The sequence below is a fragment of the Salmo trutta genome, chromosome 5 (assembly GCF_901001165.1).
Source record: "Salmo trutta chromosome 5, fSalTru1.1, whole genome shotgun sequence".
NCBI lineage: Eukaryota > Metazoa > Chordata > Actinopteri > Salmoniformes > Salmonidae > Salmo > Salmo trutta.
This window is the reverse complement of record NC_042961.1, coordinates 43,410,389-43,436,431: the sequence shown is the minus strand read 5'-3', so window position 1 is coordinate 43,436,431 and position 26,043 is coordinate 43,410,389. Positions and strand designations below refer to the sequence as shown.

The 26,043-nt window shown below is 43.0% G+C and overlaps 2 protein-coding genes and 1 pseudogene across 6 annotated transcripts in view; 2 read left to right on the top strand and 1 right to left on the bottom strand.

Moving 5' to 3' along the window:
- Positions 1–674: 674 nt before the first annotated feature.
- Positions 675–3,782, top strand: LOC115194238 (U2 small nuclear ribonucleoprotein A'-like). 3 transcript variants are annotated; one of them, XM_029753755.1, is made up of 5 exons: positions 680–763; positions 1,823–2,112; positions 2,294–2,473; positions 2,945–3,022; positions 3,469–3,782. In XM_029753755.1, the coding sequence occupies exons 2-5, from the start codon at positions 1,928–1,930 to the stop codon at positions 3,611–3,613; spliced, it is 588 nt and encodes a 195-aa protein (XP_029609615.1). In that variant the 5' UTR covers positions 680–763; positions 1,823–1,927; the 3' UTR covers positions 3,614–3,782. The 3 variants fall into 3 exon arrangements, with proteins under 3 accessions (XP_029609616.1, XP_029609615.1, XP_029609614.1); XM_029753754.1 differs by having other exon boundaries at positions 2,291–2,473; XM_029753756.1 differs by lacking the exon at positions 1,823–2,112 and having other exon boundaries at positions 675–763; positions 2,282–2,473.
- Positions 3,783–5,794: 2,012 nt separating this feature from the next.
- Positions 5,795–23,055, top strand: LOC115194936 (cytoplasmic aconitate hydratase-like; annotated as a pseudogene).
- Positions 23,056–23,848: 793 nt separating this feature from the next.
- frem1a (Fras1 related extracellular matrix 1a) overlaps positions 23,849–26,043 on the bottom strand; it is a 29,562-nt gene continuing 27,367 nt past the window's right edge. For all 3 annotated transcript variants that reach the window (XM_029753746.1, XM_029753747.1, XM_029753745.1), the window contains 3 exons: positions 25,764–25,879; positions 25,583–25,668; positions 23,849–25,489 (listed from right to left, as the gene is read on the bottom strand). In XM_029753746.1, coding sequence (XP_029609606.1) covers positions 25,287–25,489; positions 25,583–25,668; positions 25,764–25,879 — 405 coding nt within the window. In that variant the 3' untranslated portion in view covers positions 23,849–25,286. The remainder of the gene's footprint in view (positions 25,490–25,582; positions 25,669–25,763; positions 25,880–26,043) is intronic.

Below are 26,043 nucleotides of genomic sequence, written 5' to 3'. Positions count from 1 at the left end.
GATATGCATATAGATATATAGATATAGATATGCAAAAAAGGTAGGGGCGTGGATCAGAAAACCAGTCAGTATCTGGTGTGACCACCATTTGAAACATGCAGCGCAACACATCTCCTGTTGATTGTGGCCTGTGGAATGTTTTTCCACTCCTCTTCAATGGCTGTGCGAAGTTGCTGGATATTGACGGGAACTGGAACACGCTGTTGTACACATGACTGGAACACGCTATTGTACACATAACATGTCTGGTGAGTATGCAGGCCATGGAACAACTGGGACATTTTCAGCTTCCAGGAATTATGTACTGATCCTTGTGACATGGAACTGTGCATTATCATGCTGAAACATGAGGCGATGGCGGTGAATGAAAGGCACGACAATGGGCCTCAGGATCTCGTCACGGTTTCCCTTGACTAGAAGAATAACTATAAAGGATTTTTGTTTGGGAATAACTGGGCCAGTAGATTGTGGAACATTCAGAGACAAATGTATTATGTAGAATGAACATGCCTCTTTGACACGTGGAATAAGGAATCGTGTCAGCTCTATTCATTACATTTCTATCTGAAACTTAACATATTGTTACGGCACTTGTTATGCCGGGTCTTGTCCTTTGGGAGAACCCGTGGACAGGAAGGGGTTAACGGCCAATGTGATTATCCGGATCTTGTGATCCAGAGCTGAGCCATGAATGAGTGCCTTTTATGTGCAGTGAGCAGACTGCATCTGGGCCGGTAGAGCTGCCTGAAAACCACACATCGTGGTGAGTTGGATCAAATGGAATGATTACCTGTATATAGATCTGTTCATGTACTGTATGTATTGTTTGTGAAATCATGTTTGCCTATTTGAACTGACCTGCTTCTATGAATGTTCCTATGTATCTCTGACAAGTCTGAGAGACAGCTTTGCTGCACCCGTGGTGTCATTCGTGAGCGATCCAGATTGTTTTTTAAGAGTTGCCGACCATACAACCTTAGCTTTTTCATATCCTTTTTTCAAATGGCAAGATTTAAAGATGTTTGTAGAACTATGAGAAGGCTAATCTGCTTGGAGAAAAACATTTCACTGAGGGAATTACATGCACAGGCATTTCGTCTGGTTTTCTAACAGAGTGGGTCATTCATTCATAGCCTCCTGGACTCCAATACCCTCAGCCCTGATCTAATGGTGAATTGACTTTAGAGTAGCACATGACAACAGGCACTGCTGTTGATCTACTGTATTCTACAAATAAAGAAGGGTGAACTGAATGATAACCGAACCACCTCGCTGACGGTAAACTACTGTATTATGCAGTACTCTCAAGCCAGAAAATGCTTGTTAGTGTAGTCTTTTGACCAGTGTAACAGTGCTGTAATGAACTCACGTCAACATTCCAACATTCTCAAAGGTGAAAAATGGTTATACATATTCAATTTTGGTCCTGAAGGTCTACTGCAGCTGCTGGTTTCCATGCAATCCCTCCGATCAGTGACTGATTCAGATCTGGGACCAAATACTATTTGAAATCATTTCAAATACTTTAGCTGTGCTTCATTGAGCTTCCCTGTTGCAAACCCCACCCGCATAGCAACCCAGGCAGGCTGAAGCAAACGCTCAAAGTATGTAAAAGATTGCAAATAGTATTTGAACCCAGGTTTCCCTGGGACATCAGCTGAATTAACTACCTAGTCTGTCAATTATATGTACAATTCAGCAGATGTTTGGGTGAGCGATTAGCATTTTGGCTGCTTGTTTATGTTTAACTCCTGGAAAAGAGATTTTGGAAATTAGTACTCTCAATAACTAAACCATGATGCCCTTGTCGTTTTGATTTGAGGGTGGATATTGGGAGTTATGGCGCCATGTATCTGAATCCCCTGGTAATCTGGCTAGTTGGCACCGAGAAGTGAGGTGTTGGAGGCTGTAGTTCGGCCTCTTGGCCATGGAGACAGCGGGGCCTCCTGCTGCACCAGGCCAGCCTGGCCAACCCGGTCAGCCAGGCCCGGTGCTGGGGCTTCGGAGTCTCTCCTTTGCCTACCAGGGATTGCTAGAGATCCCCTACGAAGTCATACTAGCCCAGCGAGACACCCTGGAAGTGTTGGACCTCAGCTACAACCTGCTGGAGGAGTATCCTTCTGCTCTGAGCCCTGTAGAGACAGAGGCAAATACACACCCATTACATACACACACATCTGAATTCCATCTCTCTCTTTCACGCACCAATCAGAGACATGCTATGCATGTGTACTATACTATTAACACACAGTCTACCTGGCAATGTTTCTCCTTCATTCAGCTGCCAACGGAGCCCAGCTCTCCTGGGTGAACTGGAGAAGCTCAGCACTCTGATCCTGGACTGCAACAGCTACTCGTCCCACGTCAAGTTCCCCTACATGCCTAGTGTCACCACCGTGTGGATCAACAAGAACAAGATCGGCAACCTGCCCACCTTCGTTGAGGAGATCCGAAGCAAGTTCCCCAACATCAAGTAAGACTGGCTTTTACTGAAGCCATTGGGGCAGTGTGTGCCTGTGTGTTTTTGCCTGGGTGACAGTTTCTGTTGAAGTCAACACCTTTGTTGGTTTCGTTCCAAACTGCATTCAGTAGGGTGCAACATTGTGGAGCATTGAACAGACATGTTATTACAACATAAAAAAAACATGAGACCATAACCCAAAGACCATTTTCAAGTTTCAAGTTTTAATGTCACATGCACAAGTACAATGCAGTAATACATATCAATGTAATCCTAAAAGCAACACAAGGTAGAACAAACAAGAAATACAAATAAGATAAGAACAACACAAGAAAGTAAATAAGATATATACAGGGTCAGGTCCAATACCATATTTACAATGTGCAGGGATACTGGAGTGATAGAGGTAGATATGTAAAGGGATAAGGTGACTAGGCATTTAAGTGTTGTTGTCTGACCTCTGGATGTTTTTACTTCCTTTAGGATTCTCAGCATGATGAACAACGAATCAGCACCCAGCTACTTCAATGGAGGGAGTCTAGACCAGTACATAGACTACAGGTGAGCTTGAGTGAACACAGCTGATACACTAAAGCTGCATCTTTTTGATGAGGTGTCTTTTTAGATTAAAATGAGAAGGATGTGTTGTGTAACCTTACAGGTCATAGGAATATGACATGATTCTATAACTCAAAATAAGTTAGAGTTAAAATTGTGTGATATGCAGTGCATTCGGAAAGTATTCAGACCCATTGACTTTTTCCATTTTGTTACGTAACAGCCTTGTTCGAAAATGTATTAAATTGTTGTTGTTTTTTTGCATCAATCTACACACAAAAAACACTTGCGGGTAAGTTTTGGAACGCGGGCCGCCTGTTGCCGACCCCTGCTATATACCAGACGTACTGTTCCTCATCAATATGTTAAGTCATTACTACAGTATGAAATTATGTGCTTTATGCTTTTTGTGTCTCGCCCACCAACATGTTCCTCCTCTGGCCACACAGGCAGTATGTGATCAGTCAGATCCCAAGCCTGAAGATCCTGGATGACACTGAGGTTTTGGAGAAAGAGAGAGCGCAGGCTAAGAAGACCTATAGGATGCAGAGGACCAGGGAAGGCAGCAAAAAGAGGAAGGAACTTCAAAATTAAACCCTCCATTACACTGCTCCCTATCGAACTGAACTTTATCAAAGATTTATCAAGATGAGAAAAAATAATCACTGTATAGATAGATGTCTAGTTCAAGGCAAGTTAGCACAATTTCAAATATATTTTCAACATGTTTATCTATCAAAATTAAAATGGGATAATTTCTCTTATGACTTTATGGATGGGGGGTTCTAAGCTGAAATATGGAATTGTTTAAAGATGGTCATACTATGGATAATTTAGCTATTTGATTTGGAATCTTAGGACCCCTTCAGGTATAACACATATTTGATCAAATATTGAATTTGGCCTTTACTACTATAGCACATAGAAACACATTGAATAACACATTCATAAATGGCTAAAAAGACAGTCAGAAAATAAATCATAAGGAACAAGGTTTTGAAGTGTCTGTCCTATATCTAGAAGATATAAGAACGCTGATGAAATATACAGTATCAGTCTAAAGTTTGGACATACCTACTCATTCAAGGGTTTTTCTTTATTTTTACCATTTTCTACATTGTAGAACAATTGTGAAGACATTAAAACTATGAAATAACACATATGGAATCATGTAGTTACTGAAAAAGTGTTTAACAAATCTGAACATATTTTAGATTCTTCAAAGTAGCCACCCTTTGCCATGATGACAGCTTTTGCACACTCTTGGCATTCTCTCAACCAGCTCTACTTGGAATGATTTTCCAACAGTCTTGAAGGAGTTCCAACATATGCTGAGCACTTGTTTGCTGCTTTTCCTTCACTCTGCGGTCCAATTCATCCCAAACCATCTCAATTGGGTTGAGGTCAGGAGATTGTGGAGGCCAGGTCATCTGATACAGCACTCCATCACTCCCCTCCTTGGTCAAATAGCCCTTACACATCCTGGAGGTGTGTTGGGTCATTGTCATGTTGAAAAACAAATGATAGTCCCACTAAGCGTAAACCAGATGGGATGGTGTATTGCTGCAGAATGCTGTGGTAGCCATGCTGGTTAAGTGTGCCTTGAATTCTAAATAAATCACAGACAGCGTCACCAGCTAAGCACCATCACACCTCCTCCTCCATGCTTCAAATTTGGAACCACAAATGCAGAGATCATCCGTTCACTTACTCTGTATCATGACATGGCGGTTGGAACCAAAAATCTCCAATTTGGACTCCAGACCAAAGGACAAATTTCCACGGTCTAATGTCCATTGCTCGTGTTTCTTGGCCCAAGCAATTCTCTTCTTCTTATTGGTGTCCTTTAGTGGTTTCTTTGCAGCAATTTGAAAATGAAAGCCTGATTCACGCAGTCTCCTCGGAACAGTTGATGTTCAGAAGTCTTGAACTCTATGAAGCATTTATATGGGCGGAAAGTTTTAAGGCTGGTAACTTTAATGAACTTATCCTCTGCAGCAGAGGTAAATCTGTGTCTTCCTTTCCTGTGGCGGTCCTCATGAGAGCCAGTTTAATCATAGCGCTTGATGGATTACATTGTTTTTTCCCCCTCATCAATCTACTCACAATGCCCCATAATAACAAAAAGAAAACAGATATTTAGAATATTTACAAATGTAAAGAATAAAAAATAACAAAAAAATATTTACAAAATTGTTGTTGAAGCAGTGATTACAGCCTCGAGTCTTCTTGGATATAATGCTACAAGCTTGGCACACCTGTATTGGCACCCCATTCTTCTCTGCAGATCCTCTCAAGCTCTGTCAGGATGGACGGGGAGCATCGCTGCACAGCTATTTTCAGGTCTCTCCATAGATGTTCGATCGGGTTCAGGTCTGGGCTCTGGCTGGGCCACTCAAGGAGATTCAGAGACTTGTCCCTAAGCCAATCCTGCATTGTCTTGGCTGCGGAGTTGTTGTCCTGTTGGAAGGTGAACCTTCGCCCCAGTCTGAAGACCTGAGCAATCTGGAGAAGGATTTCATCAAGGATCTCTCTGTACTTTGCTCTGTTCATCTTTGCCTCGATCCTGACTAGTCTCCCAGTCCCTGCCACTGAAAAACATCTCCTCAGCATGATGCTGCCACCACCATGCTTCACTGTAGGGATGGTGCCAGGTTTCCTCCAGACGTGATGCTTGGCATTCAGGCCAAAGAGTTCAATCTTGGTTTCATCAGACTAGGGAATCTTGTTTACAGGCTTGAGGGCACCCCAGACAAGTTCATCACCTCCACCGACATGATCCTCACCGACACCAAGGTAATCGGTTAGTCAGTTGCATGACAGTGGGGCCACTGTTTATCTATCCTTTTAGACATCTCTTTTGAACAAATCTGTCCAGTCAGTATAGTTTAAGGCATGAAATTATTCAACAAAGTAGTACTATCAATGCGATCCATTTGGAGGCTGTTGATTTGTTACTTGTGTAACCCTCTCACCAGGCTCGAATATGACTCTCACAATATTAACTTATGCAGAGTATCTCAGCAGCATGGGATGTTAGGTGAGAAGGACATCTCCAATAAGAATTCCTATTGTAAACTATCTAGGGTTATGACAATAGGGTATTAACTTCAGAATAAATGATTATAGGTTTTTGTTATTGAATCAGGATAGACCATCCCATGCATTAAATTAAATTGAGACAATCAATGACTCCACCAACTCAATATACATAACGTTCCATATGTGTATTAGAACATTGTCAAACACAAATACATTTTCAGACACAACAAAAGAAATAGAAAATAATAAACCCCAATGAGTCCAAATTATTTCAAGTTCGCTTAAATAAACCGTTGGCGCGCGTTGGAGCTCAAAAAATGATGACACCCAAAAATATCCTGAAGCACCTCACGTGGTGGTTACTCACTGCTTGGTAGATATTCCCTCAGCGAAGTATGGCAATTCCATGCAGGTTTCCTCACAAAGTCCAAGGCAAGCACAGCTACCCATGCAGACAGTACTCCTTAGCCGTAACCGATATCCCATGGGAACACGAACTCGTTAAGCTTCCCAGGCAATTATCTCCCAGTGTCACACGATGCTAGGCTAACCTCAATGCTGACAAATACCTCCACGACGAGACGGTAGCTTCAGTCTTTACTGAGTTTTAACAAAATTATAACAACTCTTTTATAAAATAAAACATGTATTTCCCTTCATATCCTAGTAGGTATGGGTTTTGTTCTAGTTCTGTCGTCTTCTTTTATAATTAATTTACCAACCGTCCTAAGGTAAAGACGTCCATCCTTTTCCATCAACGTCTTTTTCCCTCTCTTTCTTTCCCCAGGCCTCCCGTTAACCAGGTCAACTCCCATTGGCCACAACTTAACGAGCGACCTTATTGGTCAAAACTTACAATTCAAAGTAAAACAAACTATTCACTTATACATTAAATAAATATTTCTTCAAAAGCATAATGCATTAACAACATTACAGGTTAGGAGTAATTCAATTATCTTTTAAATATATAACCAATTAATTATAACAAATAAACTCAATACCTGGTTCAAACAAGGGTATTACACTCTCCCCCCACCAAAATTAGGCATGTCCTCATGACTTGTAAACACACAGTTGAAAAGTAATAAGTAACCGTGTCAACTCTTAACTGTCTACAACCTACAACTGAGACAAATCTTGTTAGATAATTGAAAAGGAGATACATTTGTATTTCCCTTATCCAATCCACTTGTATAGTGTGTAACAATATCTGACAACTGGGGCTAGACTTGGAACTCCAGGTTTATCATAGGTAAGTAGTACAGGAGCTTTCTTTATTCTCTGAGATCTTCGTATCCCTGGTCCTATTTCCTCTGAAATTTCCACTTCTCCTTGAACTTCTTGTTCCTCTTCTTGAATCTCCTCCATTGAATTAGATGTCTCATTATCATCTGCTTCAACTCCAGTTGCGACCTTAGCTTCTTGACTGGACTCTATTGCTTCTCCAACTTGTTCTGTTCTTTCAGATTCCCCTGTCATTTGATTCCAGACTATGTCTAGGTCCAAGCTAAACGGTTCAGACATCTCTTCCACTTCTCGGCTCATACAATTTGTATTAGGCACGTCATACCATACTCCGATGTCCTCATCTTCTGAGTCAAAATCCTTCTCATCTTTTGGATTCTTAACCTCTTCAACTTTCTCATTATTCTGAGGAGTACATTTCCCAGGCAACTTTTCATTTCCCTTTCTCGTCCTCCTTCTTTGCAGGGTCCTTCTACTAGGAGTTAGTTCTATGTTAACCACAGGTTCTAGGCGCACTTTCTGCCCCAGTGGTAGCAGGTGATTCCGATGAAGAATCTTATTGGGTCTATCTCCACTTTCAGGCTTCAAACGAAACACAGGTACGTTTGACATCTGACTCTCCACCACATATGGCGTAGAAACCCAGCGATCTGCCAGCTTATGTTTTCCATGCAGTCCTAGATTCCGTATAAGAACTCTGTCTCCAGGCATAAGTTGCGTGTAGCGAATCTTCTTATCATATCGCTGTTTGTTTTCATGGTTTTGCTTTCCAGCAGTGCTCTCAGCAACTTTGTAAGCAGCTTGTAACTGTTTCTTCATATCAGATACATACTTGAGGTATGTTCTCTCTGATGAGCTATCACTCGAGACTCCAAAACAGATATCAGCGGGCAATCTAGCTTCACGTCCAAACATCAGGAAATAGGGCGAGTAGCCAGTCGCTTCATTCCGAGTACAGTTATACGAGTGCACTAGATGACCAATATACTGACTCCATTTTTTCTTTTGAGTAGGATCAAGAGTTCCAAGCATGTTCAACAAGGTTCGGTTGAATCTCTCGGGTTGTGGATCTCCTTGAGGGTGATATGGTGTTGTGCTTGACTTCTCCACTCCAAGCATATTCAGTAGCTCACGGATGAGTCGACTTTCAAAATCTCTACCTTGATCGCTATGCATCCTCTTCGGAAGACCATAATGGATGAAGAACCTTTCCCACAATACTTTGGCGACAGTGGATGCTTTCTGATCCTTCGTAGGAAAAGCTTGAGCGTATCTCGTGTAATGATCCGTAATGACCAGGACATTCTCTATGTTACTTGAGTCAGGCTCAATGGACAGGAAATCCATACACACAAGGTCCATAGGTCCCTCACTTTGCATATGACCAAGTGGAGCAACAATCTTTGGAAGTGTTTTCCTCTGTACACAGCGAACACAGGATTTACAGTAGTCCTCTACTTCCATCTTCATGCGTGGCCAGTAGAACCGGTCTCTGACAAGTCCATAAGTCTTGTCAAATCCTAAATGACCTGAGTCATCATGCAGCGACTTGAGAACAATAGTTCTGAACTTCTCTGGAAGTAGTAACTGAGCACGACGAGTTTCGTTTGGCGGATGCGTGATCCTGTACATAACTCCATCTTCCATCTTTAGCTTCTCCCACTCTCTCAGGAGCAAAGAGATTAATGGATGTTTGGTCTTTGTCACCCTGGTAACATCATGTTTATTAAGAGCAACCCACATCTCTCCCAAACAAGGGTCTTCTTGTTGCGATGCAGAAAGTTCCACAGTGCTCAATCTGGGCATTTGAGACTTCAACATGCTCAGGTTACAGTATGCTTGAGGCACAGCATGCATAGAGGCTCCCAACTGATCAATCACTCTACTAGATAATCCAGGAGTTACTCTAACAACATTAGACATCTGGCACATGGCTCGGACACCAGATGCAGGAATGTCTCTCCAATCTTGTTCCACTGCAGATTGCTGATGAGAGCGGCGAGATAAAGCATCGGCATCTATGTTCTGCCTGCCGGGCCTGTACTTGAGACTAAAGTCATAGGTAAACAACGCAGCTAGCCAACGATGACCAGTGGCATCCAATTTTGCGGACGTGAGGACATATGTCAATGGGTTGTTGTCTGTTCTAACCTCAAACTTGGCCCCATACAGGTAATCGTGTAGTTTGTCAACCACGGCCCACTTCAACGCAAGAAACTCTAACTTGTGAGCTGGGTAGTTCCGTTCAGAAGCGGTTAGGCTTCGACTCACAAATGCCACGGGACGCGGACCCTCACCTTGATCTTGGTACAGTACTCCTCCTAACCCTTCGCGGCTAGCATCTACATGGAGAACGTATGGCAACTGAGGATCAGCAAAACCCAACACAGGAGCTTTTGTGAGGCTTTCCTTCAGTGTCTCGAATGCTAATTCACACTTCGCATCCCACCTTGATCCAAATGGTTCTGAGGGGTTAAGGTAGGCTTTCTCCTCCTTAGACTTTCTTCCTTTCCTGGCAGAGGGAAGATATCCACATAAGAGCTGATTCAGGGGGTAACTGACTTTAGAATAGTCTTTCACAAATCTTCTGTAATATCCACAGAATCCTAGGAAAGAACGCAGAGCAGTCACAGTTTCAGGCTTTGGCCACGTGGTGACAGCTTCAATCTTTGAGGGGTCTGTAGCCACTCCACTCTGGGATATGATATGTCCAACATAGTTGACAGATGTGCGGCAAAACTGACACTTGTCAAGGGACAGTTTTAGACCTTCACTTTTCAAGCGGTCTAACACCTTCAGTAACCTCTGCTCGTGTTCCTCTAGCGTCCTTCCAAACACGATTAAGTCATCAAGGTACACAAGAACTTCGAGTAGGTTCATGTCTCCAACTGTCTTTTCCATGACACGTTGAAATGTTGCAGGTGCTCCGGACACACCCTGTGGCATCCTCTCAAATTGGTAAAATCCAACTGGACAGATAAATGCAGTCTTCTCTTTATCTGTATCGCCCATCGGAATTTGATAGTATCCACTTCTGAGATCTAACACACTGAACCATTTGCTTCCACTCAAACATGTCAGAGCATCCTCCACACGTGGGACTGTGTACTGATCTGGAACAGTGCGCTTGTTGAGAGTCCTATAATCAACACACATACGTATGGTGCCATTTTTTTCCCTCACCACCACAATAGGAGACGCATAGGGGCTTCTCGACTCAGATATGATCCCAGAACTTTTCAAGTTATTAAGGTGCTTCCTCACATCTTCAACGTCAGCTGGGGCCAAGCGGCGAGATCTCTCCCTAAACGGTTTGTCTTCAGTAACTCTGATGGTGTGGTGAGTACTCTTTGAACAACCCACATCAAACTCATGTGTTGAGAACACTTCTTTCCGTTCAATCATCTTTTCACATAACCTCTTCTTCCATCCTTCAGGCACTGAAGAATCTCCAAAGTTGAATGAAGAAGACGTCAGTCTCTCAGATGAATCCTGCTTACTTTTCAATGGGACACCCGGAGCAACATCTACAGGAAACAGATGAGCAATAGGCGTACCTCGTTTCAGGGTGATCTCTTTTGTCGAGACATTCCTGACAGTAAGAGTGATTCTTCTAGATGACAACTGCAACCGTCTGGATTTCAGGCCTCACTAGAAGTTCGTCGGGGAACCGGGGTTCTTCAGGCCTCTCTACCAGAATGGCTTGAGTAGAAGGTATCCCAGGAAACTTTGGAATTCCAGTAACTCTCATCTGCCCACCAGGTGGCAGGGTGACAGGTTTTGTCTGTGCGAACCAGACCGTTCCTCTTTTCTCTTCGTCATCAGTTGAGCTTTCTATCAGCCTCTCATATGCCTCTTTGATAGCAGGATGAACTTGTAGTGTGCTAAGGAAACCTTCACCTTCCTTTTCTTTGCAAGCAGTCATAAGTCTCCTCACTACAGATGTATTGGTGCCGACCAGAATAGAAACGTCACCTTTCATGGTCGGATCTGGACATACCAACACAAGTGCTTCCATGGTCTCTGCTACACCCACAACCGATCCTGAGAACTCAAGCTTGAGTGACAAATAGCCATCATATGGATACTGATCAGAGCTAAGGCCCCATATCTCTAAGTTTCCTATAGGAATCAATGGCAAATGCGTCAAGTACTTGTCATAAAAGGATCTGTACAGTAGAGTAATCTGAGAATCACTATCTAGTAAAGCTTTAGCATAGATACCTTCAATCTGTACAGGAACGACAGAACTTGGACCAACTAAACCTGTAGGTAGCATGTCTTTCATGTCTTCATACTTGTGGCACTTGGTGGAACGTATCTTCACCGGGACGTCAGGCCGCTCCTTTACTGGGTCCCTCTGTAGTTTCCCATAGACCGCTTTTGTTTGATTAGGCGTGTGTTGACTTTCCTCAAGTTCTCCTCACCTTCACAGTTTCTCTTGAAATGGCCATCTTCTCCACATCTATAACAGAACACTCCGGGGTTGCTGTCGGCTTGTGTCTGTTCTTGTGATGGATTTATTCTCTTCTTTTTGCTTTTAAATGCCACATCTGACCTTTGTATGTCAGATTGAGCTGCTGTGACGTTAGCAGACATGAGACGTGTCATTTCAGTTTTTAAACCATTCAGCTCTTTCCTCAGCACTTCTATCTCAGAATTAGCTTCTTTGCAAACTGTGGCAACAGGAGCAACAGCTGATGACTTCACAACACTCTTTGTTGTGTTCCTGTCTTGAATCATGTCCTCCTCCTCCCTTACTTCTTGCATTAGTTCAGTAAAGGTTGGTGGTTCACGCAGTTTATAGGTCATGCGAATACGAAGCGCAACCATGTCATGTGAGGAGGCACCTCTCACTATTTGACCAATGCGTGTGCAATTCATTTCTGACAGCTCAATGCCTCCTTTTCGATAAACAGCATGCAGCAATTTGTCAAGTCTCAACAGGTAAGCTGAAAGCTTCTCTCCTTCATTTTGGAATGTGTTTCTGAACCTTACCATGAGATCAGGTGCACTTTCGGTGGTACCGAATGCCGTTTCTAGAGCCTTCATGTATTCAATCGCTGTAGCATGGGGGTTTCCTGTCTTGAAGAACCTCACAATGTCAGCAGCAGGCCCTTTAAGACTTTCTATTATTCTCTGTTTTTTCACATTGTCGGCGCACTGCCATTCCTCTAGAAAATGGGTGGTTTGTTCAGCCCATGCATCATACTCTTCCTCTCCACTAGGAGTGGGTTTCACACCTGAGAACATACGCAGCTTACGGTAACTCTGAGTCTCAGATGGCACATTGTTGCATTTCTCTACCAGTGAACTTATGGCAATAACCAGTTCAGTGTTGAGGTCAGCACCAGAGGGACTTACCAGGCCTTTAACATCAGCTACAGTCTTCCCTTCATGTCTTAGAAAGGATAATAGCTTCGCATGAAAATCTTCACCCTCTCTCTCAACAGGAGATGTGACTTGTGAAACTACATGTACAGGCCAGGGACCCAACTCTCCAGGTATCCCAACCACACTTGGCACAGCTATTTCGTTAAGGTTGTTTGATATCTCCACCAAAACATACTGCTTTTTATCAGCTGAATAAGAACAACGACCATGCAGTCTAATTTTACCAAAAGCCTTAACATAAGTCAGTGTTTCCAGCAGAACCTCATCAGACATATCCTCTGTCACATTGCTAAGGACAAATGCACGATTAATAGCTAGTTGTTTCTCTCTACACCAGGTAACAATCTCTTCAGCATCCATGTTGTAAGTCTATACCTATACAGCAATGTTAGATAGAAATTCAAAATTTCAATTAAAACATTCAAATGGTGAGTCAGTGTAGAATCTTAGCATAGATGTCAGCAGTGAAAACAGTGGACAAAGAAATCTACACCAGTCATTTCTGAAAATATCCATCAACAATAACAGAAATCCCGGACGAGCCCCCAAAAATGTAACCCTCTCACCAGGCTCGAATATGACTCTCACAATATTAACTTATGCAGAGTATCTCAGCAGCATGGGATGTTAGGTGAGAAGGACATCTCCAATAAGAATTCCTATTGTAAACTATCTAGGGTTATGACAATAGGGTATTAACTTCAGAATAAATGATTATAGGTTTTTGTTATTGAATCAGGATAGACCATCCCATGCATTAAATTAAATTGAGACAATCAATGACTCCACCAACTCAATATACATAACGTTCCATATGTGTATTAGAACATTGTCAAACACAAATACATTTTCAGACACAACAAAAGAAATAGAAAATAATAAACCCCAATGAGTCCAAATTATTTCAAGTTCGCTTAAATAAACCGTTGGCGCGCGTTGGAGCTCAAAAAATGATGACACCCAAAAATATCCTGAAGCACCTCACGTGGTGGTTACTCACTGCTTGGTAGATATTCCCTCAGCGAAGTATGGCAATTCCATGCAGGTTTCCTCACAAAGTCCAAGGCAAGCACAGCTACCCATGCAGACAGTACTCCTTAGCCGTAACCGATATCCCATGGGAACACGAACTCGTTAAGCTTCCCAGGCAATTATCTCCCAGTGTCACACGATGCTAGGCTAACCTCAATGCTGACAAATACCTCCACGACGAGACGGTAGCTTCAGTCTTTACTGAGTTTTAACAAAATTATAACAACTCTTTTATAAAATAAAACATGTATTTCCCTTCATATCCTAGTAGGTATGGGTTTTGTTCTAGTTCTGTCGTCTTCTTTTATAATTAATTTACCAACCGTCCTAAGGTAAAGACGTCCATCCTTTTCCATCAACGTCTTTTTCCCTCTCTTTCTTTCCCCAGGCCTCCCGTTAACCAGGTCAACTCCCATTGGCCACAACTTAACGAGCGACCTTATTGGTCAAAACTTACAATTCAAAGTAAAACAAACTATTCACTTATACATTAAATAAATATTTCTTCAAAAGCATAATGCATTAACAACATTACAGGTTAGGAGTAATTCAATTATCTTTTAAATATATAACCAATTAATTATAACAAATAAACTCAATACCTGGTTCAAACAAGGGTATTACACTTGAAAAACTGACTTGCCCTAAGGGGATCAAAAAACTTGTATTAAATAGTTTAGTTGTAGATAAACAATGGTGAGTGTTTCATTCCACAAGTGTATGTCACATAGAAACACCACTTGTCTGAGTGTCCCATGCTCTCCCTCTGTGCCCACAGCACCTGCGCCAGGTTGGCGTCGTGGGGAAGTTTGTGGAGTTCTTCAGCCCAGGTGTGGCACAGCTGTCCATCACCGACCGAGCCACCATTGCCAACATGTGCCCAGAGTATGGAGCCACTGCAGCCTTCTTCCCCATGGACCACATCAGTGTTCAGTACCTGGAGCAGACAGGTGGGATCTTTAAATGTTGCATATTTGTAAGGCTTGGGCATAGTGGGTGTGAAGTCAGGCGCAGGAAGCAGAGAGTACAGGGTAGTGTTTTAATGAACACAACAGCGAACACAAGCCACCCCACGGTGATACAGGGCGCACACAAAAACAAGGTGCCCCAAACACAGGGGACTGAAACAGTCCGAGCAAACCACGTACCAGCACCTCAAACATGAGCGTGCACAGAAACAAAATACAGATAAACAATCCCGCACACAGAGCAGGTGGGCCTACTGGCTAAAATAGCCCAGCTAATCAGCCCAACACAAAACAGGTGCAAACAATAAACAGAAAGGGGGAAAAAAGGGAATCAGTGGCAGCTAGTAGGCTGGTGACGACGACCGCCGAGCACCACCCGAGCAGGAAGGGGAGCTACCTTCGGTAGGAGTCGTGACAATATTTGAGAAAAAGCAGGACAGATGCTACTTTTAAACTGTAGCGTTTGAGGTTTTAGCATCTACTGTCAACAATGTCTAAGAACCTCAGATGTATTTGAAATGTAAAACGGGGCTGGCAACAGTATATCACCTTCTCATGGCAGTCAAAACTCTTTCCTGTCTCTTTTTTCCCTTCATTTATTTTTTCATCATTGCTCTTTTTGCTGCTCCCTCTACTCAGGGAGAGATGCTGAGAAGCTGGACTACGTCACTAGGTATCTGAAAGCAGTCGCCTTGTTCAGAGACTACAGCAACTCCTCCCAAGACCCCGACTTCACCCAGGTACTCAATTCCAAACTGGATCATTTTAAAATGCATTTAATCATTTAGAAATGAGGACTTGTAGATGTAAGTTTCTAGACTTATGACAAAAGATTGTCAGGCATGAGTTATGGCAAGTTATTCTGTTTTGAAAATGATTGGACACAGTCTATGTCTGGGATCTACAGTATGTGTCAAGTGATCACTAATAAGCTTCACCAAAAAAATCCTAACTCTTGTTCTACTTTCCCTCTACTCCCCCCTGCCCCCTCTCCATCCTATGCAAGGTGCACAAGCTGGACCTGAGCACCGTGGTCCTGTGCTGCAGTGGTCCCAAGGGACCCCACGACAGGGTGGCCCGTGCCGGACATGAAGACAGACTTTGAGGCCTGCCTGACAGCTAAGGTAACGACAACACCCGTCTCTCACTCACTTGTTGGTATCTACATGCTGATAGTATGTCCTGTTATCACAAGTCCTTCCCTTAACATTTGTGTGTATGAGGTGTGAACAGATTTAGAAAACCTAAAGGGGGCATTTGGGACAAAAAACTGATTGCATGCACCATTTTAAAGTAGTCAACCAGATTGGACTTACTATGGGTTAAGGAGGCACAGATTTCCATCCAGGTCAGTAGGAGGGGTCATGCTAGAGGTGTGCTCACTAGCTTTTCTAACTCAATGTCTTTGCAGCAAGGCTTCAAGGGTTTCCAGGTGGCCCGGGAGCGTCACCACGCAGAGGTTCCCTTCCAGTACAATGACAAGGAGTACAGCCTCTTCCATGGCTCAGTGGTCATCGCTGCCATCCCCAGCTGCACCAACACCAGCTGCACCAACACCAGTAACCCCTCTGTTATGCTAGGGGCTGGTACGTACTAGGCCTTGTCCCATGCCCTGCCCTATCTGGGTCGTGGTCATTAGACATCAAATAGAAGAACATTTTCTGAAATGGGGAGGGACTACCTGCAGTTTTTCATCATCCGTTTTAAAACGTTTTTCATTACGTGCCTGAATGAATACGACCCAGCTGATTTCTTCTATCTGGGAAGTTGTTTAGTCATTGAGGTTGAATTGGTTCTGTGTTGCTTTTCAGGTCTCCTGGCAAAGAAGGCCATCAAGGCTGGACTGAGTATGAAGCCCTACATCAAGACCAGCCTGTCGCCCGGCAGCGGAGTGGTCACATACTACCTGAAGGAGAGCGGCGTCATGGACTACCTCTTCCAGCTTGGGTAAGGCAGTCCTTCCTAAAGACTGACTAATAGTCTATAGGTAAGGGGTTCATCTCAAAAGTGTTTCCCAGCTCCTTCCATTTTTTTCTCCTTGCATTCCACTCCCCGTAAGGTTTGAAGTGGTGGGGTATGGCTGCATGACTTGTATAGGCAACAGTGGGCCTCTCCCAGAGCCTGTGGTGGAGGCCATTACTCAGATAACTACTAACTTTTAACATTTACACCCACACCTGGGTCGTGTTCATTAGGGGAACACAACAGAAAACGTTTAGGAAGGGAAAATGAAAATGAGTGTTTCTCAGTGGACAAGTCCAATGAGTGTTACAGTCCTTTTTCTTCTGTTGGGTGCCTTATGAACATGACCCTGCAGGGTCAATGGCTACAGGTCCTCACTCGATGCTCTACCTACCATTCTCTTCCAGGGAGATCTGGTAGTTGCTGGAATCCTATCAGGTAACAGGAGCTTTGAAGGGCGTGTCCACCCCAACACACAAGCCAATTATCTGGCCTCTCCCCCCCTGGTCATCGCCTATGCCATCGCCGGAACTGTGAGGATTGACTTTGACACAGAGCCCATTGGTGAGTATCTTCAAACAAACACTGTGTTCTCTTTGCAACAGTTGTATAGTTTTACTATATAGCATTCACACCAGTGGAAGCTGTAATGTCTGTAATGAAATGAATCGAGTAGTACCGTTCCATTCAATCCATTCCCTCATTACAATGAGCCCTTTCTCCGATTTCAAAGAGACACCAGCCTCCTCTGGTTCACACATACTGTTCTGGAACACTCAAGAAGTTCAATGAGATTGGGCCGTCCGGTGCTGATACTGGTTTCTGTTGTTTCTCTTTCGCTCTCTCTCATATATCTTCTCTGGTTTCATGATGTAGCTTTGAACAACAAAGGGAAGGCGGTTTTCCTGAGGGATATCTGGCCCACGCGGCAGGAGATCCAGGCTGTGGAGAGACAGTTTGTCATTCCTGCCATGTTCAAAGAGGTCTATGAGAAGATTGAGGTAAACGCAGCTCTTTGGATAATAATATTCTATAATATCCCCAGCTTTGATAGTGTAGAAAACTTGATCGGGGGCGGGGATTCTAAGTAATGTCAACTTTTCAGGATTTAGAAGGCCAAAAAAAGTATGACAATTTTTAAGATGTGGGTGAATAGCAGACTTTTTCGAGGTATTGGTACATTTAGTGTAGAGAGCTGTTGGTGTTGTAGTTTTATATGGGACTGTTCTACCCTGCTCCACCCTGGCAGAAAGTGAACGAACGCTGGAACACCCTCAACGCCCCCTCAGACAAGCTGTATACCTGGGACCCCAACTCCACCTACATCAAGTCTCCATCATTCTTTGATGGACTGGTACGACACACAAACTAATGTCCTCGTTGTAATGTCCGATTTCTTTCCCCTCTCAGGTTTTATCTTTTGAAAAGGATTGTTCAGTGAAAGTACATATTTATATATATTTTTTCCTTACCTTGAAATTAGTCTATGGGCTGCAATCCACAACCACTTTCACAAACTTTCTTTTAGCGCAGCTATCCCTTCAGCCTTTCTGTGCTTTCTTCAGACCAGGGAGCTCCTGACCCCCGGGTCTATAACGGATGCCTACGTGCTGCTGAACTTCGGTGACTCTGTGACCACATCTCTCCTGCTGGGAACATCGCCCGAACCAGCCCTGCAGCACGCTACCTGACCGGCAGAGGGTGAGAGAGATGGGAGGGGAGGCAGTAACTATACCCTTTTCACACTACTGAGCTGTATTGGCCTGGTTAGTTGCTGGAAAGGACAATGTGAAAGGAAAAAAATCCAAGCCAGCCCAGTACAGTTTGGGTCAGCATGATAGTGTGAAAGCATCTTTTGCTAGCTAGCTTAAGGTTATTAGTGAGCTCCAAAAGTATTGGGACAGTGACATTTTTTAAAAATTGTTTTGGCTCTGTACACCAGCACTTTGGATTTGAAATGATACAATGACTGTGAGGTTAAAGTACAGACTGTCAGCTTTCATTTGAGGGTATTTTCATCCGTATCGGGTGAACCATTTAGAAATTACAGCACTTTTTGTACCAAGTGCCCCCCCCCTCCATTTTATGGGACCAAAAGTATTGGGACGAATTCACTTATATCTATTAAAGTAGTCAAGTTTAGTATTTGCTCTCATATTTATAGCACGCAATGAATACATCAACATTGTGACCCTCTACAAATTTGTTGGATTCATTTGCTGTTTGTTTTGGTTGTGTTTCAGATTATTTTGTGCCCAATAGGAATGAATGATCAATAGTGTATTGTGTCATTTTGGAGTCCCTTTTATTGTAAATAAGAATAGAATGTGTTTAAAGAATTGTGAATAATGATGAGTAAGATAATGATGAATAAGATAAATAAATGCTAACCTCCCCTGTTATTGTACTGGTGAGAGGTTAGCATGTCTTGGGGGTATGATATAAAATGCCAACCTCCCCTGTTATTGTAATGGTGAGAGGTTAGCATGTCTTGGGGGTATGATATAAAATGCCAACCTCCCCTGTTATTGTAATGGTGAGAGGTTAGCATGTCTTGGGGGTATGATATAAATTGCCAACCTCCCTTGTTATTGTAATGGTGAGAGGTTAGCATGTCTTGGGGGTATGATATAAAATGCCAACCTCCCCTGTTATTGTAATGGTGAGAGGTTAGCATGTCTTGGGGGTATGATATAAAATGCCAACCTCCCCTGTTATTGTAATGGTGAGAGGTTAGCATGTCTTGGGGGTATGATCTTTGTGCATCTGTAACTTTCTCACTCATTATTCACGATTCATTCAGGATTATCCATAATCATGGTAGCATCCACATTAATGTAGAAGTGTTTAGAAACATGTTCTATTATTTTATTACAATAAAAGTGACTCCAAAATGACACAATACATTATTTACCATTCATTTATATTGTGCACATAATAATCTGAAACACAACCAAAGCAAACAGCAAATGGAAGGTTGCTGGATTCTGATTCAGAGGGGTTAGGTTAAATGCGGTCAGACACATTTCAGTTGAATACATTGTTGGACAACTGGGATAGGATAAAGTAATCCTTCTAACCCCCCCCCCCCCTTTAAAAGATTTAGATGCACTATTGTAAAGTGGTTGTTCTACTGGATATTATAGGTGAATGCACCAATTTGTAAGTCGCTCTGGATAAGAGCGTCTGCTAAATGACTTAAATGTAAATGTAAATGTAAACTGACTAGGTATCCCCCTTTCCCTTTCTCAAACGCATCCAACACATGTGTAGAGGGTCACAAGCTTGATGCAATCATTGTGTGCTAGTAATATGGGACCAAACATTAAGCTACTTTAATACATATAAGTGAATTTGTCGTAATTCTTTTGGTCCCGTAAAAAGGGGGGTGGGGGTAGACTATGTACAAAAAGTGTGGTAGTTTCTAAATGGTTCACCTGATATGGATGAAAATACCCTCAACTTAAAACTATCAGTCTGCACTTTAACCTCAGTCATTGTATCATTTTAAATCCCAAGTGTTGGAGTACAGAGCCAAAACATTTAAAAGAAATATCACTGTCCCAATACTTTTGGAGCTCACTGGATGTCTAGCTAGCTTTTAGCTTAGTATTTTTTTTATGTTGGAGTCAAGTTGCACCCAGAATCCAAAGTAACATTTTAAACCCTTTCCAGTTTGAACCCACGTGACTTCAACTCGAACGGCTCTCTGCGTGGCAACGATGCTGTGATGGCCCGTGGCACGTTCGCCAACATCCGTCTCTTCAACAAGTTCCTGAACAGACAGGCACCGCGTACCCTGCACCTACCCTCTGATGAAACGGTATAATGCCCTGGAACAGCGGATAACGTAATAACTTTCAATAATGTAATATTCTTTCCTGTTATAATGTAATAAAACCAGGTAAAGTTATACAGCTCCAGATAATTGTATAACTTATTACATTATCTGGTGGCTATTACTTTATCAAATGAGTAACACAATTTTTATGACTATCGTATTAACTTACTTTTATTGTATGTTTAGCATTTCTTCTTGTATTTTGACTGCATATTAGCGTATTTTGTTATATGGCTGTTATATGTATTATGGTTGTCCCTATGTATCAATGTATGTATTTAGTGTGCTCTAGCCATTGTCTGCTTCCCTGTACAGCTGGATGTGTTTGATGCTGCAGAGCGTTACCAGCAGGCTGGCTTCCCGCTCATGATCCTAGCTGGGAAGGAGTACGGCTCCGGCAGCTCCAGAGACTGGGCCGCTAAAGGCCCTTTCCTCCTGGTCAGTCTCTCGTCTTCGATCACAACAGCGTTCTCATCACACCAACTCATTTGATCATGTATGATGTAATAGCTGAATGTAAGTTAGGGGCTAGCCTGTATGACACTTTTCAGTATCAAATATAAGATTCTGGTGGGCTATGTGGATGTTTTTTTTTATTGAACAAAGATTAAACAATACAAAGTAGGGAGCATACAAGGTACACATAACAAATGGTGAGCTATGTGGATGCCCACTGTTACCTGCCTGACACCCTTTCTCTGTTCCCCTCTCCCAGGGCATCAAGGCTGTGCTGGCAGAGAGCTATGAGAGGATCCACTGCAGTAACCTGGTGGGCATGGGGGTGATCCCTCTGGAGTACCTGGCCGGGGACACGGCAGACAGCCTGGGCCTGACGGGCCGAGAGCGTTACACCGTGGTCCTCCCAGAGCCACTCACACCCAGGGTGATTGTTGACATTAAGGTACGACCGGTGATTACATAGGGTGGGAAATTCTCAGTGGAAAGGGAAAATTGGATACATAGTCAGTTGAATGCCTTCAACTGAAATGTGTCTTCCCCATTTAACCCAACCCCTCTGAGTTAATGAGTTATGCGAAAGTCTGAGTTGCTAGTAGATGTCTAGTCCAAAAAAAAGAACACTTTGTGATTTCTATGAACTCTCTAATACATTATGATTCTGTAATACATTTGAAAAGAGCAATACTCAATATATTGGCCTTTTTTACTATGAGCAACCTACAACTGTCTGTTTCCCTTCCCTTACAGCTCGACACGGATAAAACATTCCAGGCGAGGATGAGGTTCGACACAGACGTGGAGCTGACGTACTTCCACAACGGAGGCATCCTCAACTTCACGATCCGCAAAAATGTCTGAGAACTAGAAGGAGCGCACCATCGGGACCAAGCCGCGCTGAACAAGCACATCCTCCATGTGGACGGAGAGACAGAAAGCCCTGACTCACCCTCTGTTGGTTTGAGTTTACCATTTGGTTTTCATCATGTTGTCTCCATTGGTTTTAGTGCATTAATCAACCGCAGTACTGGTTCCATACTTGATCCATTGCGGGTCGGGATGATGAAATGAAAGTCAGAACCCGCCACATTTAACACTGGTATGATAGACACCTGGGTTCAAATAGTAATAAAGTCCAGCCAAAGTATTTGGAAGAAAACATATTTTTTTTTTAAACCCAGGTCTCAAATAAAGTGACAATAGTACAGTAGCCAAGGACTTCTGGCCTCTCACCCTACCTCTGTGTTGCCAAACCAAATGCTAACATTAGCTAGCCATGCACGTAAGCCTAGCCTGCCCTGGTTGGTTCAATGTTGCCGTTCATTGTTATTTGTCAATTTAAATTAATTGCCGCTGTGGTGGAGTAGACATGGGTTCCTTCTGAAATTGCACCCTATTCACTATATAGTGCACTACTTTTGACCAAAAGTAATGCACTACATCGGGAATAGGATGCCATTTCGGATGCACCCATGGTGGAGTTCCATTCTGTGTTCTGTTTGAACAAGAGATTGCCATGGGTATTCTAATTCTAATCAAATGTTTTGATTGCCTTAATGTTTAAGTTGCCACTATTAGCCCTCCCCTTTTGGAGAGGTATATTGTGTGCGCTTCTCCATCTGAGAATTTGAGGCAGCGTAATTCCAGTTCTCTGTCGTGTAAAATGTACTTCTCTCTTAACCCGTTGATGTTAGCTATAGGACTTCTATGATTATGTAGCCCTGAGTGCTTATTACTGTTGGTGAGTAGGGTTGCAAAATTCCAGATCCAGTTAATTCCCAGTTGTTCCAGGTCTTCCCGGTTAGTAGATTCAGGAGGGAATGAGCAGGAAATGCAGGAATTCTCCAACCAGGATTTTTGGGAAAGTTGATGAAGGCCATTGAAAGCCCGAAATGTTAGTCTTTTAACCTTGCTTAAAAAAAATGGAATCATTGTTAATGGTGAGCGAATGTTGCACCTTTTTCTTTCCTATTTTGGGAAAGTTACCAGAATGGTTCAACCCTAATGGTGAGTTTGGCTGGACTTAAAACCCTAGTACTAGTGTAACGGGGCGAGTTAATCAAATCAATCTATCAAATAAACATAAGTAAACCTCATTAGGTTTCTGACCTGAAGCTACAATTCATATTTTCTCGAAGCACTAAGGGTTTTACGGACCAAATTGTTTGCGTCTATCAAAAGGAATGAAGGCCTACTTTGAGATTTGTACTTGTTTGTGACCTCGTCACTCTGATATGGATAAAATGTGTATTTTGTCTGTTAGCAGAAGGAGTCTGCTACAAGGCCATATCAGGGCTAGTGGCTGACTCCTAATAGTCTTAGTGCTGTCCCCTTCCCGTTTTCCTTTCCATAACTGGAGGGGCCAGGGGAAATTCCTGGTACATATCCACCATATTGCTTTCGCTTATTATGTATTCTTAGTGATTGCATAATGATTTATATCAACTGATATGTTATGGGCAGGTTGGCGTTTATTGGGATGAGTCTTGTCCTTGAGGCAGAACTGAGCGATTTCCGCTAGATGGGCCAGCTGCAAAGTCAAAATTGCCTATATTGTAACATTTATGAAAGAAAAACATTACCTTTTTGGTCTAAATTTAAGATTAGGGTTAGCAGTGTGGTTAGGCTTAAAATAAAATGTTATGACTTGTGGCTGTGCCAGCTAGTGACCACTGCAGAGCTGTCTCCAGATCAGGATTCATGATGAAAAATGCTAACCTGCGTGATATGGCTCAGGGGCAGAGTAGACTACGTTTGTCAAATTGTTTAACTTCTACTTTACTCAAATGCAGCATTGTTGTGTCAAAATAATTTTGCATTATTAGCATACGGTAGCCTATTCTTGAAAAACAACTAATTAAGCAGTAAAATAAAGATTAACCTGATAGATTTGTGGAATAATATACGTTTATAAAATAATTGCATACAAATCATTACATTTTAAATGTAAATTCTATACAGTAACTGGCTAAAATGTTGCAAATGTCACAATGTAATTTGAGAAAGCAACGGAGTGATCCCACAACTGCATACGAAGCTGTCTCGAAGGCTGCTGATGCCTTTCTGTATTTGTGGAGTTTCGGTGGCATAATGTGAACTGTAGAGTTGGCACCATATACACTCAGTGGCCTGTTTATTAAGTGCACCCATCTAGTACTGGGTCGGACGTCCCTTTGCGTCCAGAACAGCCTGAATTCTTCGGGGGATGGAGACATTGCTCAATATGTGTCAAGGGACGTAACGTGTGCCAGGAAAACATTCCCCACACCATTACACCACCAACACCAGCCTGTACCGTTGACACCAGGATGTGGCCATGGACGCCAAAATCCTGACTATGCCATCAGCATGACACAGGCAATGTTTTTCCACTCCTCAATGTTTTTCCGTTATCTTTTCCGCCGGACATTTCTGAGATACTGGAACCGACGATCATAACACGCTCAAAGTTGCTTAGGTCACTAGTTTTCCCCCACTCTAACGTTCAATCTAACCGTGACTGACTGCCTCGATGCCTGTCTGCCTGCTTTATATAGCAAGCCACGGCCACGTGACTCACTGTCTTTAGGCGCAAAGCATTTTAATGAACAGGATGGCATACCTAATAAACTGGCCATTGAGTGTAGTTTCAGTGATGAGTGTAACCTGAATCTTACGTTGTTATTCATAAAATATAACATTTGTTAATACAGAAATACTATAGTCCCCAAACCCAGTTATGACTGATTTCAGACAAGACAGTGTTGCTACCATCAACGACCGTACATTTGAATACAACCTTGAGACGGTGAAATCAAATAATACTTGAAATGTACACATTGAGAGGTATGCGTTACTCACAATACAATTTGTTATACACAGATATGAAATATTACACAGATGGCCAGGGCAGCAGTTACAGCACTCAACAATAATACTAGTAATAAGTATAGCTGTTACACAGGTGAACAGTACTGTACATCTGCACATGGTAAAGCTACTCAACATTAAGAATGGTAAGGAAACCAATGTCATTGGAGGGAACGTTCCCCTTTAAACTACTGTAGCCGGGAAAAAGCGTGAGCTTCTGCGGTGCATGTGTGACCTGTTCGCTGACCGAGTTTGCAACCGATGTGTTTGACGCAGTACTTCCGTTTGAATTAAAGCTGACCTCGTCATCTATCTATTTCTGTAGTACCGTAGTAAATCTCCTTTGGGTGATTGGCTGATGTTACCTGTAGGAATGCAACTTGTCTTGAGGGTCAGCTCCATTCCTGTTGGAACAGCCAGTGAAAAGAGAATAGTTCTGATTCATAGCACCAATCCAACGTTAGGGATCCCCCTCGGCTCACGTCTTGATGTAACACATGTAGAGATGACCCCTGCCCGTCTTACAGTCTCTGATCTGCCACTTGGCCCTCCTCCACACCAGAACACACCTCCTGGTCCCCTTCCTCTTGCCACTGGCTGGACTCTTCCTCCAGTTGGTGTAGGTGATGGGTTCTCCACCCACCCACTCCCAGCGTCCTCGGCTCTCCCTGTCGTTTAGACCTGAGAGATGGAGAGGACAGCGAGTGAGGTAGACGCACGCACACACGTTGAGCCACTTTTCAGCCAATGGAAATAGGACAGGATACTTTTTACCTATCCAGAATGGCTTCCTTCCACTGAAGTCCCACAGCCAGTCCATGTCTGCCTTGGAAAAAACGCTCACCAGATTGGCTTGGTGACTGGAACCACAGGAAAAATAAGAAATTCTAGTTTACTACAACACAAAGGCACATTCTCGCAAAATAGGTCACATGTTTCTTGTTCCCCTCCTCACCTCTCCCTGCATGCCTTGATGGCGGTGCTCCACGACGACTTGCGCTCGGTGCTCAGGAAGTAGCAGTAGCCGCTGTGATAGGTCCAGCCCTTACGACAATTCTGAGCACTGACCATCTGTGTCGGGGAGGAGGAAAATGGCTGGCCAATGAGGTGAGAGTTCATTACTGAAATATGACTAACATATAACTAACATTAAGGGCTTGTTTCCCGGACACATCAAGCACAGTCCAAGACAGTGGCCCAGAATGTTGAGCTATGACTTGGTTAGCCCATACTCT

Coding starts and splice junctions, on each gene's coding strand:
- LOC115194238 (XM_029753754.1), top strand. CDS start 1,928: ATGGAGACAGCGGGGCCTCCTGCTGCACCAGGCCAGCCTGGCCAACCC. Junction 2,113..2,290: donor AGCTACAACCTGCTGGAGGA/GTATCCTTCTGC, acceptor CAGCTGCCAACG/GAGCCCAGCTCTCCTGGGTG. Junction 3,023..3,468: donor GACCAGTACATAGACTACAG/GTGAGCTTGAGT, acceptor CTGGCCACACAG/GCAGTATGTGATCAGTCAGA.